Source organism: Vanellus vanellus, assembly GCF_965231255.1.
Source record: "Vanellus vanellus genome assembly, contig: HAP1_SCAFFOLD_160, whole genome shotgun sequence".
In the NCBI taxonomy this organism is placed as follows: Eukaryota; Metazoa; Chordata; class Aves; order Charadriiformes; family Charadriidae; genus Vanellus; species Vanellus vanellus.
In genome coordinates, this window is record NW_028128363.1 from 334988 (window position 1) to 352706 (window position 17719).

Genomic DNA, 17719 nt, shown 5'->3' on the forward strand with positions numbered 1-17719 from the left:
TATTAAGTCACGGACATTTTCAACTTCCCGTAGAAGGTGGGGGGGCACAGACAAGACAAGCTGGCCAAAGGAATGTTCCATCCCATAGCCGTCATGCTCAGTAAGTAAATGTGAGTCAGCTTGGGGGCAGGGATCGGTGATTACTTTTACAGACAGGAGGGGCAAATAATCATTGTGTGGTGACAGCAATTTGTTTTGCATCACTTTATTCTAGATATACTTTATTATTATTATTATTATTATTATTATTATTATTATTATTATTATTGTTACTATTATTATTATTACTATTATTATTACTATTATTATTATTGTTACTGCTACTGCTTTTATTTTCTGTTACTGTTCTATTAAACAATATTTATCTCAGCCCATGTTTTCTTTTTCCCCTGCTTTTCCCTTTTCTTGCTATTCTACCTGAGACATCCCGTTTCATTTAGGAGCTGTTATCTGTCAAGCCACACCTGACACAGTGTTGTGCAAGGGTCAGACCCAGTAGGATCAAGCCTCAGAACAAGTAGTATAAACACAGAAAAATATCAATAAGCAGGATTATGACAAGAGAAAAAATAGGCTCATGATCTAAGATAAGCCCTGGGCAATGTGCAGAGAAGGGGTAGCAGGTTATTTTCGGGGAAACAGCATCCATTGGGCTTGTTTCCATAGGGCATCCTTGAGCTCCTGGTTCCTCATGCTGTAGATGAGGGGGTTCACTGCTGGAGGCACCACCGAGTACAGAAATGATACCACCAGGTCCAGGGATGGGGAGGAGATGGAGGGGGGCTTCATGTAGGCAAACATGCCAGTGCTGATAACGAGGGAGACAACCACCAGGTGAGGGAGGCACGTGGAAAAGGCTTTGTGCCGTCCCTGCTCAGAGGGGACCCTCAGCACAGCCCTCAAGATCTGCACATAAGACACCACAATGAAAACAAAACACCCAAAGGCTAAACAGACACTAACCACCAGAAGCCCAACTTCCCTGAGGTAGGAGTGTGAGCAGGAGAGCTTGAGGATGTGGGGGATTTCACAGAAGAACTGGTCCACGGCATTGCCCTGGCAGAGGGGCAGTGAAAATGTATTGGCCGTGTGCAGCACAGCATAGGGAAAAACACTGCCCCAGGCAGCTGCTGCCATGCGGACACAAGCTCTGCTGCCCAGGAGGGTCCCGTAGTGCAGAGGCAGGCAGATGGCAATGTAGCGGTCATAGGCCATGATGGTGAGAAGAGAAAATTCTGCTGAAATGAAGAAGCCAAAAAGAAAGACTTGAGCAGCACACCCTGCATAGGAGATGGCCCTGCTGTCCAAGAGGGAATTGGCCATGGCTTTGGGGAGAGTGGTGGAGATGCAACCCAGGTCCAGAACAGAGAGGTTGAGGAGGAAGAAGTACATGGGGGTGTGGAGGCAGTGGTCGCAGGCGATGGCGGTGATGATGAGGCTGTTTCCCAGGAGGGCAGCCAGGTAGATGCCCAGGAAGAGCAAGAAGGTCAAGAGCTGCAGCTCCCGTGTGTCTGCGAATGCCAGGAGGTGGAACTGTGTGATGGAGCTGCTGTTGGACATTTGCTTCTTCTGGGCAGGGGGACGTGGTCGAGGTCTGTTACCAGAGATTTCCCTAAGGAAAATGAAAGCCATTTCCCATAGACTTTGCCCCTCCTGTAATACGCCCTTTTCCTTTTCCAGGAGACATTCCTCAGCTTCCTGACTCGAGCTCTGGTTTACTCTTGCTGATTGTGCTGTGAGGAGGGAAGAGTTCCTGGGAAGAGAGGGGTCCGTGCCGATGTTCTACCTGTTCTGATGGAAACACCTACAATGCAGAAGGGCTTGTCAGCATCTGCACATGCACTGCTAAGGGACCAGGATGGCAGAAGGCAGTTGGAGAGGCTTTGGGTATTTTACAGCTCCCCCACCTCCCCTGAGCATTGTTCTGGGATGTCAGAAACCCTCAGCATTTCTGCTGCACTCCAGGAGAACAGAGTGAGTGCTGTGAGACATGAGGATTGCCTGGGGCAGAGAGCAGAGTCAGGGGAGATGGTTTGTCCCTCCATCTTGCACTGTCATGAGATGGAGGGGGATCACCCTCTTCTATTATGCCATCAGACACTGCTGAGAGCAGAAGGATCCATCTCAGACTATGAAATGTCTCACCCTTTCTCAAGTCTCAGCAGCCCACCTCTAGCCAAGGACACCCACGGCTCATTTCACCCACCCAACAGCATTTCCTCAGTCACAGAGTCTCTGTGTTTCTCTGTGGGGCTTTCCGATAACACAAAGGTGCTATGGGACAGGTTGGCATCCTGGAGGGCAGCTCACAGCTTCCATGGACACCCAAAGGACATACCCAGTTTTTGGCATCTCAGTGAGAGAAAATGGACTCCTTCCCCACCCCCACGGCCTGCACTGCCCACAGCCCCACAGGTCAGAGGAAAGCTGGGACACTGGTTCCCATGGACACACCGGCAGGAGTGGAAGAAGATCAGTGTGGGACTCTGCAGCTGAAATTCCCATCACCAGGGAGGCTGACAGCAATAAAAAGATAACTTTAAAAGAGACATGTGGAGAAACCAGAAGAAATCCCATGAGGGTCTGGCTGGGAGAGGCACGGGGAGAGGCAGCCGGGCACTCAGGGCAGCATTACCCTCACCCTGCTGGGCACGCCACCGCCCAGACACTGATCATGCAGGGCAGGTGCCCTCAGCCCCACCGCTGGGCAGCAGCAATGGGGCACGTGGCAGGAGGGATGCCCTTCGCCTCTCCTGCACTGCCGGGCACAGAGCTGACTCCCACCCCAGAGCCCATGGCCGTGAGGGCTGAGGGCTGTGCTGGGTGGCTCAGGGAAGGCATCTGCACTGCAGGGGTGGCTGGAGGTGCCCCTATCTCCCCTGCAGCAGGGCTTCCAGGAGCAGCTCCCTCCTTCCCTGCCCATCTCCACTGCCTGGAGCTCTCCCTGCCAGCAGCCTTTTCCCTGCCCCCACGTCTCTTCCCTGCCAGTGCTCGCAGACCCCATGGCAGCCCCCGTGTGCCCAGCCCTGCCCTGCAGCCTCTGCGTGTGTGCAGGGGCTAAAGGGCAGGTGCCACAGACCCTGGTGAGACTGGAAAGGGGATGCTGGTGCTGTCTGTAGCCCCCAGAGCTGGAAACCGAAGACACAGACTCAGGAAAGCTCCTTATCTCTACATGAACCCTCCTTTGATCTTTCATTTGAAATTCCTCTTGGACATGTGCTACTGCCCACCCAGCCAACGTAGAGAAGAAACAGCATAAGAAATTTACCTTCATATTAAGGGAACTCCATCTTGAAAAGTCCCTCCAGGAATGACCAGAGGTTATCTGGAGGTGTAAAGAGCCCTGACCCACACAGCACCCTCTTCAAAGCAGAATGACCCTGCCCTGCCAGGGGTTGCTCCTTCCACCCAGAGCTCCTCCCCACAGAAGCTACGTGGGACGTCTCTGGGCAGGCGGAGAGCTGACCCTGGCAGGCGGCAGAGTCCCTGCCCCGGCACAACGCCCCCGGGCTGCAGGGACCCTGCTGGCAAGGACAGCCCTGCCCACCCCTGCCTGCACACCCACCTTCACAGCCCTTTGACCATTCCTGGGAGAAGGCAGCCGTCATGCTCGTGCCTCTGATGGTGAAGCAGGGAAGCCCCAATCTAGAGAATGTCCTCTTCTTCCACAGCAGAGAAGTGTGAGCATCCTCCTGAAAGATCCCACGGGCTGTGGGAGGTGCCAGCTGTTGGAGATCTCTCCAGCTACTGCAGCTGCTCTGCTTTGGGAAGAGTTCTGCCCCCTATCGTCCTCAGCATCCTCCCTCTCCAGACTGCCTTCAACCTCTCTCTGACTCCCTGCTCTGCCCTCGCTGCCTGCAGGCAGTGCCCTCAGCCCTGCTGCGCTGTGCAGAGGAGCTGCTCCTGGGCAGAGCTGTCTCTCTGCAGCGCTGCCCGCTTGCCAGGAGCTCCCTCCGGCCCAGCAGCCCGGCCCAGCTCAGCAGCAGAGGACCTGCTGGGACTTTCTCTGCCTCCTCCCCGCACTGCCCCAATCCCTTGAGGCGTCCCTGCACCTCCAGGGCTGACAGCTCCTCCAAGGCAGCGGGGTCTCTCCTGGGGAGCAGAGTTTGAAGCACAAAGAAGTCATCACCGACTGTCCCTCTCTGAACCCTGGACGGATCGATCCCTGTGCTGGAAAGTGCTCTGCCAGGTTGTGCAGACCCACAGGAGGTGTCCATGTTCCCCTCTGGAAACCCCCATTCCTGCCCCATTGCCAGGCAGGGCACGGAGGCAGTGACGGGCCGGGGATCATTCCCACCGGTGCAGGGCAGGGATTGAGCCAAGTCAATGAGGCATCTCAGCTCTCAGCAGTGTTCCTGAGGCTGGAGGGACATTCTGCTTCTCCAGTGCACCCCACAGACCCACCAGAGGGAGGATTCCTCTTGCCTCAGCTCAGCTGCCCAAAATCATTGTGAGCTCCTTCTCTGAGCTGCCCTGTGAGCAATGGAGACAGAGGCCAGGAGGGAGCTTTTCCGATGCAAACACCTGGTGGCATTTGAGGTGCCAGAGGTGGTTCAGGACACGTGCAGGGAACTGCATGCTCTAATGGAACACTTTTGAGAGACAGGGCAGCATCGGTGGGCACTGGTGGGGAATCCCTTTGGCAAACAGAAAACATAGAAGATCACAGAATCACAGGATCACAGAATCACAGAATGGTAGGGGTTGGAAGGAACCCTTGGAGATTGTCTAGTGCAACCCCCCTGCGAAAGCAGGGTCCCCTACAGCAGGCTGGACAGCAATGCAGCCAGGCGGCTTTTGAATATCTCCACAGAAGGAGACTCCACAGCCTCTCTGGACAGCCTCTTCCAGATGTTTGGTGCCCTCAAAGTAAAGGCATTTTTCCTTGTGTTCAGATGGAATTTCCTGTGTTCCAGTTTGTGCCCGTTTCCCCTTGTCCTGTCACTGGGCAGCACAGTCTGGCCCCATCCTGTTGACACCCGTCCTTTAGAAACTGATAAGCATTGAGGAGATCCCCTCTCAGCCTTCTCTTCTCCAGGCTATACGTACCCACCTCTCTCAGCTGATTCTCATAAGAGAGGTGCTCCAGTCCCCTGAACATCTTTGTAGCGCTCTACTGGACTCTTTCCAGTAGTTCCCTGTGTTTCTTGAACTGGACACAGTACTCCAGATGTGGCTTCACCAGGGCAGAGCAGAGGGGAAGGATGGCCTCCCTCCACCTGCTGCCCACACTCTTTTGTAATGCACCCCAGGAGAACATAGGCCTTCTTGGCCACCAGGGCACATTGCTGGCTTATGGTCAACTTATTGTCCACCAGGACTCCCAGGTCCCTCTTAGCAAAGCTGCTTTGCAGCAGGTGAACCCCCAACCTTTACTGGTGCATGGCATTTTTCCTCCAGGGTGCAGGACTCTACATTTGCCCTTGTTGAATTTCATTATGTTCCTCTCCACCCAGCTCGCCAGCCTTTCCAGGTCTCGCTGACCGGCCTGCTGTTTCCTGGGTCCTCCTTCCTGCCCTTTTTGAAGACTGTCATGACTTTGGCTCTCCACCAGTCCTCAGGCACCTCTCCTGTCCCTCGTGACCATTCAAAGATGATGGAGAGCACCTTTGCAATAACATCTGCCTGGTCCCTCAACACCCCTGGGTTCATCCCATCAGGGCGGTGGGTGTCAAGTTTTCCTAAATGATCTCTAACTCGATCCTCCTCAACCAAGGGAATGTCCTCCTTTTTCCAGACTCTTTCTCTTCGCTCCTGGGCCTGGGATTGCTGAGGGCCGGCCTTAGCAGTAAAGCCTGAAGCAAAGAAGGCATTCAGTAACTGCACCTTCTCTGCGTCCTCCGTCACCAGGGCACCCACCTCATTCAGTAGCAGGCCCACATTTTCCCCGGTCTGCCTTTTACTACTGATGTGCTTGGAGAAGCCCTTCTTATTGTCCTTGACATCCCTGGCCAGGTTTATTTCCACGTGCGCTTCAGTCTTCCTTGTTACATCCCTACTTACTCTCTCAATGTTTATATACTCCTCCGAAGTCGCCACTCACTTTTTCAACATTCTGTAAACTTCCCTCTCGCACCTGAGTTTTTCCAGAAGGTCCTTGCTTGTCCATGCAGATTTCCTGCCTCCTCTGCCTGATTTATTACTCATAGGCATGCACTGATGTTGAGCTTGGAGGAAGTGGAGCTTTTCTATTAATCAGCTCTCCTGCACCCCCCTTCCTGCCAAAGCCTTTGCCCATGGGATTCCTCCAAGTATGTCTTTGAAGAGGCCAAAGTCAGCTCTCCTGAAATCCAGGCTTGGAATTCTACTTTTTGCCCTGCTTCTTCCACACAGGATCCAGAACTCCACCATCTCATGGTCACTGCAGCCAAGGCTACCCCCAGCCTTCACATCCCCAACTAGTCCTCCTTTATTTGTCAGTAAAATGCCCAGCAGTGCACCTCTCCTTGTTGGTTTCCCCACCAACTGTGTCAGAAAGTTCTCATCAATGCTCTGCAGAAACTTCCGGGACTGTGTGTGCCTGGCTGTGTCTTTTCCCGCAAATATCGGGGTGGCTGAGGTCCCCCGTGAGAACCAGGGCCTGTGACCATGAGGCTATTTCCAGCTCTCTGTAGAAGGCCTCATCAACTTCCTCTTCCTGATCTGGTGGTCTGTAGTAAACACCCACAGCAGTGTTTCCCACATCGCCTGTCCCTTAATTCTTAACGATAAGCTCTCAGCACATTCTTCATCCAGCTGCAGGCAGAGCTCAAGACATTCCAGTTGCTCTGTCTTGTAGAAAGCAACTCCACCACCTCACCCTGCTGGCCTGTCTTTCCGAAACAGTACATAGCCATCCGTGACAGCATTCCAGTCCTGCGAGCTATCCCACCATGTCTCTGTAATTGCAATGAGACCATGGCCCTGTGGCCATCATCCCCTCTGGAAGGGTTTTGTGGAAAGGAAGGCTGGGACGCTGTGTCAGGGTTTTCACTGAAGGAAGTATTGACCCAGAAGCCTTATCATTTTACTGCTGTCCTTCAGTCTTTGTGCCTAACACATGTCCTTCAGACACATGTCCTTCAACACATAACCTCCCAGAAATGGAGAAAGTATGCCAAAGAAAAAGAAGTCATTATCAGGGGATTTGTTGGGAAAGAGCACAGGATGGGCTCAAAGATGTCTCCCTTAACTTGTCAATGTCTTCTTCTCCTTCAGCAGTGCGCCATGCCCAGAGTAGCTGTTCAATAGCAGCTCCATCACCCAGTTCCTCCTTCTGGCATGTGCAAACACTCGGGAGCTGCAGCTCTTGACCTTCGGGCTCTTCCTGGGCATCTACCTGGCTGCCCTCCTGGGAAATGGCCTCATCATCACGGCCATCGCCTGCGACCACCTCCTCCACACCCCCATGTACTTCTTCCTCCTCAACCTCTCTCTTCTGGACCTGGGCTCCATCACCACTCTCCCCAAAGCCATGGCCAATTCTCTCTGGGACACAAGGGCCATCTCTTACTCAGGATGTGCTCTTCAGGTGTTTGGTTGTTTTATATTTTTTTTTCTTTTTCTGTGTTGCAGCAGAGCTTTCTCTTCTCACTGTCATGGCTTACAAACACTACATTGCCATCTGCCAACCCCTGCACTATGGGACCCTCCTGGGCAGCAGAGCTTGTGTCCGCATGGCAGCAGCTGTCTGGGGCAGCGTTTTACCCTATGCTGTGCTGCACACGGCCAATACATTTTCACTGCCCCTCTGCCAGGGCAATGCCCTGCACCAGTTCTTCTGTGCAATCCCCCACATCCTCAAGCTCCTGTGCTCAGAAACCTACCACAGAGTAGATGCAGTACTTGTGATTAGTATTGTTTTTGGATTTGGTGTTTGTTTTTTTTTATTCTGCTGTCCTATGTGCAGGTCTTCAGGGCTGTGCTGAGGATCCCCTCGGAGCAGGGGCAGCACAAAGTCTTTCCCATGTTCCTCCCTCACCTCCTCATGGCCTCTGTTTGTCAGCACATCACCGTTTACCCACCTGAAGCCCCTGTCTATCTCACCTCCCTATCCCTTGACCTCGTGGTGTCAGTGCTGTACTCGGTGGTGCCTCCAGCAGCGAACACCTCATCTACAGCATGAGGAACCAGGACCTTAAGGATGCTCTGAGAAAAATGATGGTTGGATGTTTTTCAGAAGCAATAGAGTGCCTGTTTTCTTCTGCACAGCATTCAGAGTGTAACTCATAGCAGGTCCAGAATGTCTTCTCAGGTTTTTGCTGTGTGTGTGTTTCTTTGTTTTTCTTGTTATAATGTTGTGCTCAGCAAAATTTTATTATTCTTCCCACTTCTAATTCATTGTGTACCTGTAGAATTTGACCCACAGACTGTGTAAATCAGGTGCAGTGCTCTCTGTGTATTCAAACAAAAGAAAGGACCCTGCAGTGACTTGTTTGTCTTAGATCCTTCCTCTGAGACCTCTGTAAAGACACAGGGCAGTGCCTGTGTGCAGAGGTGGAGGGGAATGAGTCCCAGCACAGCAGCACTGCCAGGGCGCACCAGCCTCGGTCTTGCCAGAGCTGCTCTCTTGCCACTCCCACGCTCTCCTTTGGAGCCCTTGTGTAGGTGTAAGCCTAAGGGGTCACAGTGCTGCTGTGTGGTAGTCCTGTTACTGCAGGCAGGGACAGGCCATGAGCACTTCTGTGACACAGCTGACCTTTATAATGGCATCTCCATTATGACAGGGGATGTCCTCAACACAGTGCTTGAAAGGTTCGGTCTTCTTCCAAAGTTGCTCTCAGGAACATGCCCAAGGAATAGACTCTAAAGAGCCTTGTTGCTTTGTTTGTTCTCTTTGGGCTCAGTGCGATGAGATTGTGGTCCCAGGATGGCCTTCTAGGGACTTAGGGCTGGTTCAGGTGTTGCTTGTTGGTGGCCAGGGCCCATGCAGACAGTGAATGGTCTCCAACGAACCTGCCTGGGGCTCTGCAGCAGTTCATAGGGCTGATGGCAGAGCAGCGTTTTTTCTGGAGAGACTTGGGAGCTGCCAGAAGAGCACAAGGGATCTGCAGGGACAGCGTGTGCCAGGGAGTCAGCAGTGAATGGTGCCGACTGAGCACGAGCCTGTCCATTGTGGTGTCACCCACAGACAACACACCAAATCTGTGTATGAGCCTGCAAATGAGAGCTCTGCAGCCACGAGGGAGACAGCTGGCACAGGGAAAGGAGTCTGGCAAGTGATTCATTTTACCCTCAGTGAACTTTCACAGACTGGATCCAGCGCAGCACCCAAACACATCTCACAGCACTGGAGTAAGGCAGGGTACCTCTGAGCACCTTCCATGGCAACCTAAGAGCCTGTGTGGGAGGTGCTCAGTGGCAGTGACCACCATCAGCTGGGTCTGCCTCCCAGCCTGACCAGCACAGCCCAGCAGAATCAGCCCATTCGTCCTGGGCACCACAGCCCACTTGCTCTGCAGAGCAGCATCACCAGCTCAGGGGCTGTGGGGACCATGGGGACAGGGCGCAGCAATGGCTGGCTGAGCCAGCACAGATGTGCTGACCTTGGGAAAAGGCTCTGTGGGCAGGTGGGATGTCCTGGGAGAAGAGCAGGGAACGGTGTGTGTGCAGGGGAGACATGGAAAGAGAAACACTTGGCTGTGAGTGCCAGCTTGGGCCAGGTTGCCCTGCGGCTGGGACAGCAGAAGCTGCCGGAGGAGCGCCGGGGCCAGGACTCTGTGCTTTCCTGGGGAGCGCCACTGGTAACGGGGGCTGCACGCTTCCTGGGATGGGATCTCCAGGACATGACAGCAGAAGAGACACTGCTACTTACCTCTGTTTCCTCCTTGCTGCAGGGCCCAACCAGACCGGGCTGCTCTGCTCGGCTGGGGAGAAGGTAGAGGAGTGGGGAGAGCTGGGAAGGGGCTGGGATGGCTGGGCTCAGAAATGCTGGGGAAGGAGAAACACCAATGTACAGCTAAAGTGTGTGAGCGTGCAGGGTAGGGGCACACAGCAGTGTCCTCACACAGCCCGGGCTCCTGGGAGAGACACACAGGAGCAGCAGAGCAGGGTGGTCTCTGCCTTTGTTGATGGGACACCCCAGGGAAGCTGCCCCGGGGCAATCGTCACAGGGCAGCCACTAACAAGCACCGCTTCCAGCACTGCCCTCTCACCCAGCTCAGAGAGGTTGTTCTTCCCTCCACAGAGGGACATTGAAAGATGAGGTGTGAAGACCATGTTTGCGTTGTACAGAGGAGACAGAAGTATACACATTGCGTGCGGGTGGTAAGATGAACCCAAGTGAGCACAAACGCCATCAGCTGTTCTTAGGGGTGCCATGAAGGACTGTGGGACAGACGGTGTCCTGAGGTCACTTCACCTGGAGAGTAAGGTCCCCTGGGAAACCCCCTTAATGCAGCACTGGAATGTGCATCCTTGAACTGAGGTACCCCTTGTTAATTTTTCTCGATTTGGGGCATCTCAGATGAGTGAAGAGCAGGAGGACACATCACAGGGCTGAGGTGCCGGCCAGCCTCTGGGACTGGCAACAGGAGGCCAGGGAGACACTACGACTGCTGCAGTTCTCTGCCTCTGCCTGTGGAAGGGAAGGACTCGTGTCTCCAAACACCCCTGTGTGTACGAGGAGTGCATGAGGCCAAATGAGGTGGGGACACCTCACAGCCCTGACATTTGTGTGACTGACTCCAGGAACAACCCCCACCATCCCAGTGAGGTTCATCTCACCTGCCTTGGACAGGCTCATTACCAATTCCCCTGCCTGCTATGTTATCCCTCCTTGGCTTTCTGGCCAAGAAAGGGGAGGGGGACAATCGAACCTCCTTGATGCAGTTTCCCCTCCTGCAAATGGGGAACATCACCAACACTTTGACACATCTCTTCATCCTCTCTTATGACTTGCCCCGTATCTTCTTGCATTAAAAGGCTGCCAGGCTCTTCCTTGTTGTGCATGATGGGAGGAGGAAGGCCAACGGGCATCAGCTGAAAAACATGAAGAAAATCTTTCTCCCCATCAAGATAGTCAAGCACTGGAGGAGATCTCTCAGAGAGCTTATGTCATCTCTATATTTCATGGAATCATAGAATGGTTTAGGTTGGAGGGGAATTTAAAAACCATCTACTTCCAACCCTACTGCCATAGGCAGGGACACCTTCCACTAGACCAGCTTGCTCAAAGCCCCATCCAGCCTGGCCTTGAACACCTCCAGGGACGGGGCATCCACCACTTCCCTGGGACACATGTTCCAGTGCCTCACCACCCTTGGAGTAATGAATTTGTTCTTAATATCTAATCTCAATCGCCCCTCTTTCAGTTTAAAACCATTACCCCTCATCCTATTGCTACACTCCCTGAAAACAGTGCCTCCCCAGCTCTCCTGTAGGCCCCCTTTGGGTACTGGAAGGGTCTATAACGTCTCCTTGAAGCCTTTTCTTATGCAGGCTGAACAACCCCAACTCTCTCAGCCTGTCTTCAGAGGAGAGGTGCTCCAGCCCTCTAATCATCTTTGTGAGCCTCCTCTGGACTCACTCCAACAGTTCCATGTCCTTTTTCTGTTGGAGGCTCCAGAGCTGGATGCAGTACTCCAGGTGGAGTCTCACAAGAGCAGAGTAGAGGGGAAGAATCACCTCCCTCGACTTGCTGGCCATGCTGCTTTTAATGAAGCTCAGGATGTGCTTGGCTTTCTGGGCTGCAGGCACACATTTCTGGCTCATGTTGAGCTTCTCATCCACCAACACCTCCAAGTCCTTCTCCTCAGGGCTTCTCTCTATCCATTCTGCACTCAGCCTGTATTTGTGCTTTGGTTGATCTCCTCTTGCAACTCTAAACTTCAAACATTTTTGGTGTTGTTATTCTCTTTGCTTGGTTTTGTCTTGTTTTAATAAGTGATTTCTCAGCGATTTTGTGTGCTGCCTTTGTTTGCAAAGGCAAGTGATCATAAAATTGGGGTGGGATGCATTGGCAGGGACACGGGAGTGCGGTGCCAGTGTAGGTGCCTGGGACCCTCTGCCCAGGCTCCAGCCGCAGCTTCCCAGGGACTCTGGTATCCAGCAGCTCCTCTGGGACAGCGGCCAGGCCCAGGCAGGTGCTTCGGAGACACAGGGTCCTCTGGAGGTACCACTGGGTACTGATGGTCAGACAGCGGAGCACTGCCTGGAAGCCTGAGACATTTTGACATGTGTATGAGCACGACCTCATCAGCTAAAACAAGAGAATACTTTTAATAAACATTTGGTGTTCTCCCATGAGATGTAGATGAGGAGTTTTCAGGATGTCCATTGACAGCAAGACGAGAGCTACTGACCTTTCCCTCTCTTTGCATTGTCAGGACTCTCTCTCTCAGCCTCTGAATTTAATCTCCCTCACCTTTCACGTATTTCCACCTATCCTAAAGGAAGTGACCATGTCTGAAGGCACCTTTCCAGCCGTGCATGTGCACAGAAGCACTTGTGATTGCTCTCTACAATTCCCTTCCCCTTCCTCTTTCATCATTCAGACACCTCTCAACAATCCCACTGCTGCTTTGAGCTTCAGGCAGTTAAAATTTGTCTTTCACTAGTCTGTTGAATTCTGGTTTTAGGAAACTCTTCATTTGTGCTTATTTCCAGAAGAACAGGTTCAACAAGGCTTTAGGTTCAACAAGGTTTCAGGTTCAAGAAGGCCAAGTGCCGGGTCCTGCCCTTGGGTCACAACAACCCCACGGACACAACAGGCTTGGGGCAGAGGGGCTGGAAAGCTGCCCGGGGGAGAAGGACCTGGGGGTGTTGGTTGACAGCTGCCTGAATATGAGCCAGCAGTGTGCCCAGGTGGCCAAGAAGGCCAATGACATCCTGATTTGTATCAGAAATAGTGTGGTGAGCAGGACTGGGGCAGTGATCATTCCTCTGTACTCAGCGCTGGTGAGGACCCACCTCGAGTACTGTGTTCAGTTTTGGGCCCCTCACTACAAGAAGGACATTGAGGTGTTGGAGCGTGTCCAGAGAAAGGCAACGAAGCTGGTGAGGGGTCTGGAGGACAAATCTTATGAGGAGCGGCTGAGGGACCTGGGGTTGTTTAGCCTGGAGAAGAGGAGGCTGAGGGGAGACCTTATTGCTCTCTATAGTTCCCTGAAAGGAGCTTGTAGAGAGGTGGGGGCTGACCTCTTCTCCCTAGTGACAAGTGATAGGACAAGAGAAAATGGGTTCAAGTTATGCCAGGCAAGGTTTAGATTGGATATTAGGATTTTATTTTTTTTTTTCACTGAAAGGGTTATCAAGCATTGGAATAGGCTGCCCAGGGAGGTGATGGATTTGCCATGCCTGGAGGTGTTTAAAAAAAGGGTAGATGTGGTACTTGGGGACATGGTTTAGAAGTGGTTCTGCCAGGGTAGGTTAATGGTTGGATTTGATGATCTTAAAGGTCCCTTCCAACCTCAACAATTCTATGATTCTGTGATTCTATTCTATGAAATCCATGCTGATGGTTCTTGGACACATTCTTCTGCTGCTGGTGCCCAGAAATGTCACCACGGAGGACTCTGACTGATGGCACAACACTCCTCACCAAAGTGAGCTTGTACAGCCACTGGCTCCCTGGGTTGCACATTTGGACTCTTTCAAAGACAGGTGCTACACTTGCTTGTCCTCTTTCACCAGAGACCTCTGCCAATCCCATGACCTTTCAAAAGGGATATTCCAAAGAAATATTGATCTTCCCCTGTAACCTCATTACCACTCTTCTCCCTGTTACACACTGTGTGTACTTTCTCTAATCTTTCAGATGCTTACCCTTCTCCTGAGACAATGTTCATTTCTAAAGTCATCTTTGCAGATGCAGACTCTCTGGGCAAAGGCCCTTTCCTTTCTTCGCCAGTTTTCTCCTCCCCTTACTCTTTCTTCGCTCAGATACCTCTCACCTGTGCTGCTGCTTTGACTTTCAAGGAGTTCAAAGCTTGCCTGTCTTTCAACAATCTAATTGTCTCCTCAGCCAACTCCTTAATTGTGTTTATATCTGTCTTGTCTATCTACCTTCCTAAACTCTTTCTCATAAGAACTCCCTTGTAGAAAGGCAGCCTCATTAGAGGTAGCTTGTCCTGAGCGTGTGATTGCAGAGTGTGTGTTATTGTTTAGGAAATCTGATTATGCTTTACTTTTCTTTTCTTACAAACAGGAAAAGTTCTCCTGCGCCTGGGTGCAGCCAGGGCTCTGAGGAGCGCAGGTGGGAGATGGGGCAATGGAGCTGTGACATCCAGCTGCAGACTTCAGTGGAGAAGTCTGATGCAAGGACCAGGGGTGTCAGTCCCAGGTGGCCAATGTCAGAAATGGGGAGGGTGGGGAGGTGAGGAGCAAAGCTGTCCTACAGTGTCAGACCTCCAGGGACTGCTTCTCCTCCCTATCCAGACCCCCTGAAGGGACACCCTGTATCCAGAACAATCAGAGAATGCTTCTATCCTAATCATAAGTGATAATCGGGAGTAATACATTATATCCTTTAAAATAAAAAAGACATTTTTCTTAGGTGCACTTTGAAATCTCCTCCTTAACTACACTCTGAAACCTCTCTAATTGGCTGTACAAGTCTTGAAGATTTGAAGAAAAGTACAAGAACGATGAACACCTTGTTAGAGCTTTCTGTCTTTTAATGAGCCCCACGTGTATTTGGTGCTGAGTCCATGAGCCTCAGGCACTGAGAGGAGACTGAACAAAGTGCTCCAGAAGTCCAAGTCAGAAGCAAAGTACCTTGAAGCCTTGATTGGCCCCACGGAGGGTCGTTACTGCCAAAGCCTCCCCAGGGACTCGTTAGAGGAGATAACTGGAGGCTGTGGCTGCAGGTAGGCAAAGACACTGTGCAGGTGGCTGTAATGCTGAGGAACCCCTTGGTTTGGTTGATGCAGCAGAAAGGCCAAACCTTGACCCTCAGGCCCTGGGAAGGCAAGTCCTGCCCACTGGTGGCTCAGGGCTCTTCCTGGTGGCCGTGGGGTGTGAGGGTGAGCGAGGCTGAGTGTAGGAAAATTCTGTGACACCTCCTGCCCTCCCAAAAAGGGGCAAGGACAAAACAAAATCCAGAGTCCCAAAAGAATCACAGAATCATTGAGAATTGCAAAAGACCTTTAGGATCATAGAGTCCAACTGTAAACCTAACACTGCCGAGTCCACCACTAAACCATGTCCCTGTGTGCCACATCTGCACATCCATTAAATACCTCCAGGGATGGTGACTCAACCACTTCCCTGGGCCGCCTGTTCCAGTGCTCGAAAGCCCTTTAGCTGAAGAAATTTTTCCTAATACGCAATGTAAATCTCCCCTGGAGAAACTTGAGGCTATTTCCTCAAGTCCTCTCTCTCATTACTTGGGAGAAGAGACCAACCCCCACCTTGCTACAACGTCCTTTCAGGGAACTGTAGGGAGCGAGAAAGTCTCCCCTCAGCCTCCTCTTCTCCAGTCTGAACAACCCCAGTTCCCTCACAAGACTTGTCCTCCAGACCCCTCACCAGCTTCGTTGCCCTTCTGTGGACACGCTTCAAGACCTCAATGTATTCCTTGTAGTGAGGGGCCCAAAACTGAACACAGTACTCGAGGTGGGGCCTCACCAGTGCAGAGTACAGGGGGACGATCACTTTCCTAGTCCTGCTCACCACACTCTTACTGGTACAAGCCCGGATGCTGTGGGCCTTCATGGCCTCCTGGGCACACTGCCAGCTCATATTCAGCCACCAACACCCCCAGGTCCTTTTCTGCTGGGCATCTTTCCAGCCACTCTGCCCCAAGCATGTAGCGCTGCGTGAGGTTGTTGTGACCCAAGGGCAGGACCCGGCTCTTGGCCTTGTTGAACCCCACACCATTTGCCTCGGTCCATGGATCCAGCTTGTCCAGATCCCTCTGTAGAGCCTTCCGACACTCAGGCAGATCAACACTCCCACCTTAATTGGTGTCATCTGCAAACTTACTGAGGAAGCACTCCACCCCCTTGTCTAGATCGTTGATAAAGATATTAAAGACAACTGGTCCCAGTACTGAGCCCCGGGGAACATCACTTGTGACCGGCTGCCAAATGCATTGAACTCCATTCAGCACCACTCTTTGGTCCCGGCCGTCCAGCCAGTGTTTTACCCAGCAGAGTGTACACCTGTCCAAGCCATGAGCAGCCAGTTTCTCCAGGAGAACGCTGTGGGAAAACGTGTCAAAGGCTTTAATGAAGCGCAGGTAAACAACATCCACAGCCTTTTCCTCATCCACTAAGATGGTCACCTTGTCATAGGAGGTCAGGTTTCTGAGGCAGGACTTGCCTTTCATAAACTCATGCTGGCTGGGTCTGATCGCCTGGTTGTCCTGTATGTGCTGCATGATGGAACTCAGGATGATCTCCTCCGTAACCTTCCCCAGCACCGAGGTCGGACTGATAGGCCTGTAATTCCCCAGGTCCTCCTTCTGGTCCTTCTTGTAGATGGGCGCCACGTTTGTTATCTTCCAGTCAACTGGGACCACCCCAGTTAGCCAGGAATGCTGATAGATGATGGAAAGTGGCTTGCTGAGCACTCCCGCCAGTTCCCTCAGTACCCTTGGGTGGATCTCAAGCGGCGCCATAGACTTGTGTATTTCTAAGTGATGTAGCAGGTTCCTCACCATTTCCCCTTGGATTGTGGGGGCTTCATTCTGCTGCCCAACCCTGTCTTCCAGCTCAGGGGGCTGGGTACCCAGAGAGCAACTGGTCTTACTCTTAAAGACTGAGGCAAAGAAGGCATTAAGTATGTCAGCCTTTTCCTCATCCCTGGTCACCGTCTTTCCCTCCACATCCAATAAAGGATGGAGATTCTTCTTGGCCCTCCTGTTGTTGATGGTGTATTTACAGAAACAGTTTTTTAATTGTCTTTTATGGCATGGCCAGATTAATTTCTAGTTGGGCTTTAGTCCTTCTAATTTTCTCCCTTCATAACCTCATGACATCCTTGCAGTCCAGCTGAGTTGCCTGCCACTTCTTCCAACTGTCATAAACTCCTTTTTTCCCCTCAGTTCCAGCCAAAGCTCTCTGTTCAGCCAGGTCTTCGGCTGAAGACGGCTCGTCTTTCGGCACATGGTGACAGCCTGCTCCCGTGCCTTTAAAAGTTCCTTCTTGATGAATGTCCAGCCTTCCTGGACTCCTTTGCCCTTCAGGACTTCCTCCCAAGGGACTCTGTTAACCACACCCCTAAACAGGCCAAAGCCCACCCTCCGGAAGTCCCAGGTGGCAGTTCTGTTGACCCCCCTAATGACTTCACCAAGAATTGAAAATTCTGTCATTTCATGATCACTATGCCCAAGATGGCCTCCAATCCTCACATCCCCCACAAGCCCTTCTCTGTTGGCAAACAACAGGCCCAGCGGGGTGCTTCCCTCCTCTGCTCCCTCCCCACCTGTGTCAGGAAGGTACCCTCAACACACTCCAGGAACCTCCTGGGCTGTTTCCTCTCCACTGTATTGCATTTCCAGCAGACATCCAGTAAGTTGAAGTCCCCCACGAGGACAAGGGCTGGCTATCGTGACACTTGTCCCAGCTGCTTCTAGAATATTTCATCTGTCTCTTCATCCTGTTTGGGTGGTCTATAGCAGACTCCCACCATGATATCTGCCTTGTTGGCCTTAATTTAACACCTCCCAGTACAGACTGGGTCCTGTCCAGTACAAAGTGGATTATTTTAACATGTCCCAGTATAGACTGGGCCCCATCCCAGTAGCATTGGGATCCCCTGATCCCCTCGGAATGCAGACTGGGCACCATCCAAGTAC

The 17719-nt window shown here is 52.1% G+C and overlaps 1 protein-coding gene across 1 annotated transcript; it reads right to left on the minus strand.

The window, feature by feature from the left end:
* Positions 1-624: 624 nt before the first annotated feature.
* Positions 625-1521, minus strand: LOC309684542 (olfactory receptor 14C36-like; the record flags this gene model as incomplete). The annotated part of the gene is made up of 1 exon (XM_082500439.1): positions 625-1521. Exon 1 carries the CDS (start codon positions 1390-1392, stop codon positions 625-627), a length of 768 nt encoding a protein of 255 aa, XP_082356565.1. The 5' UTR covers positions 1393-1521.
* Positions 1522-17719: the final 16198 nt, after the last annotated feature.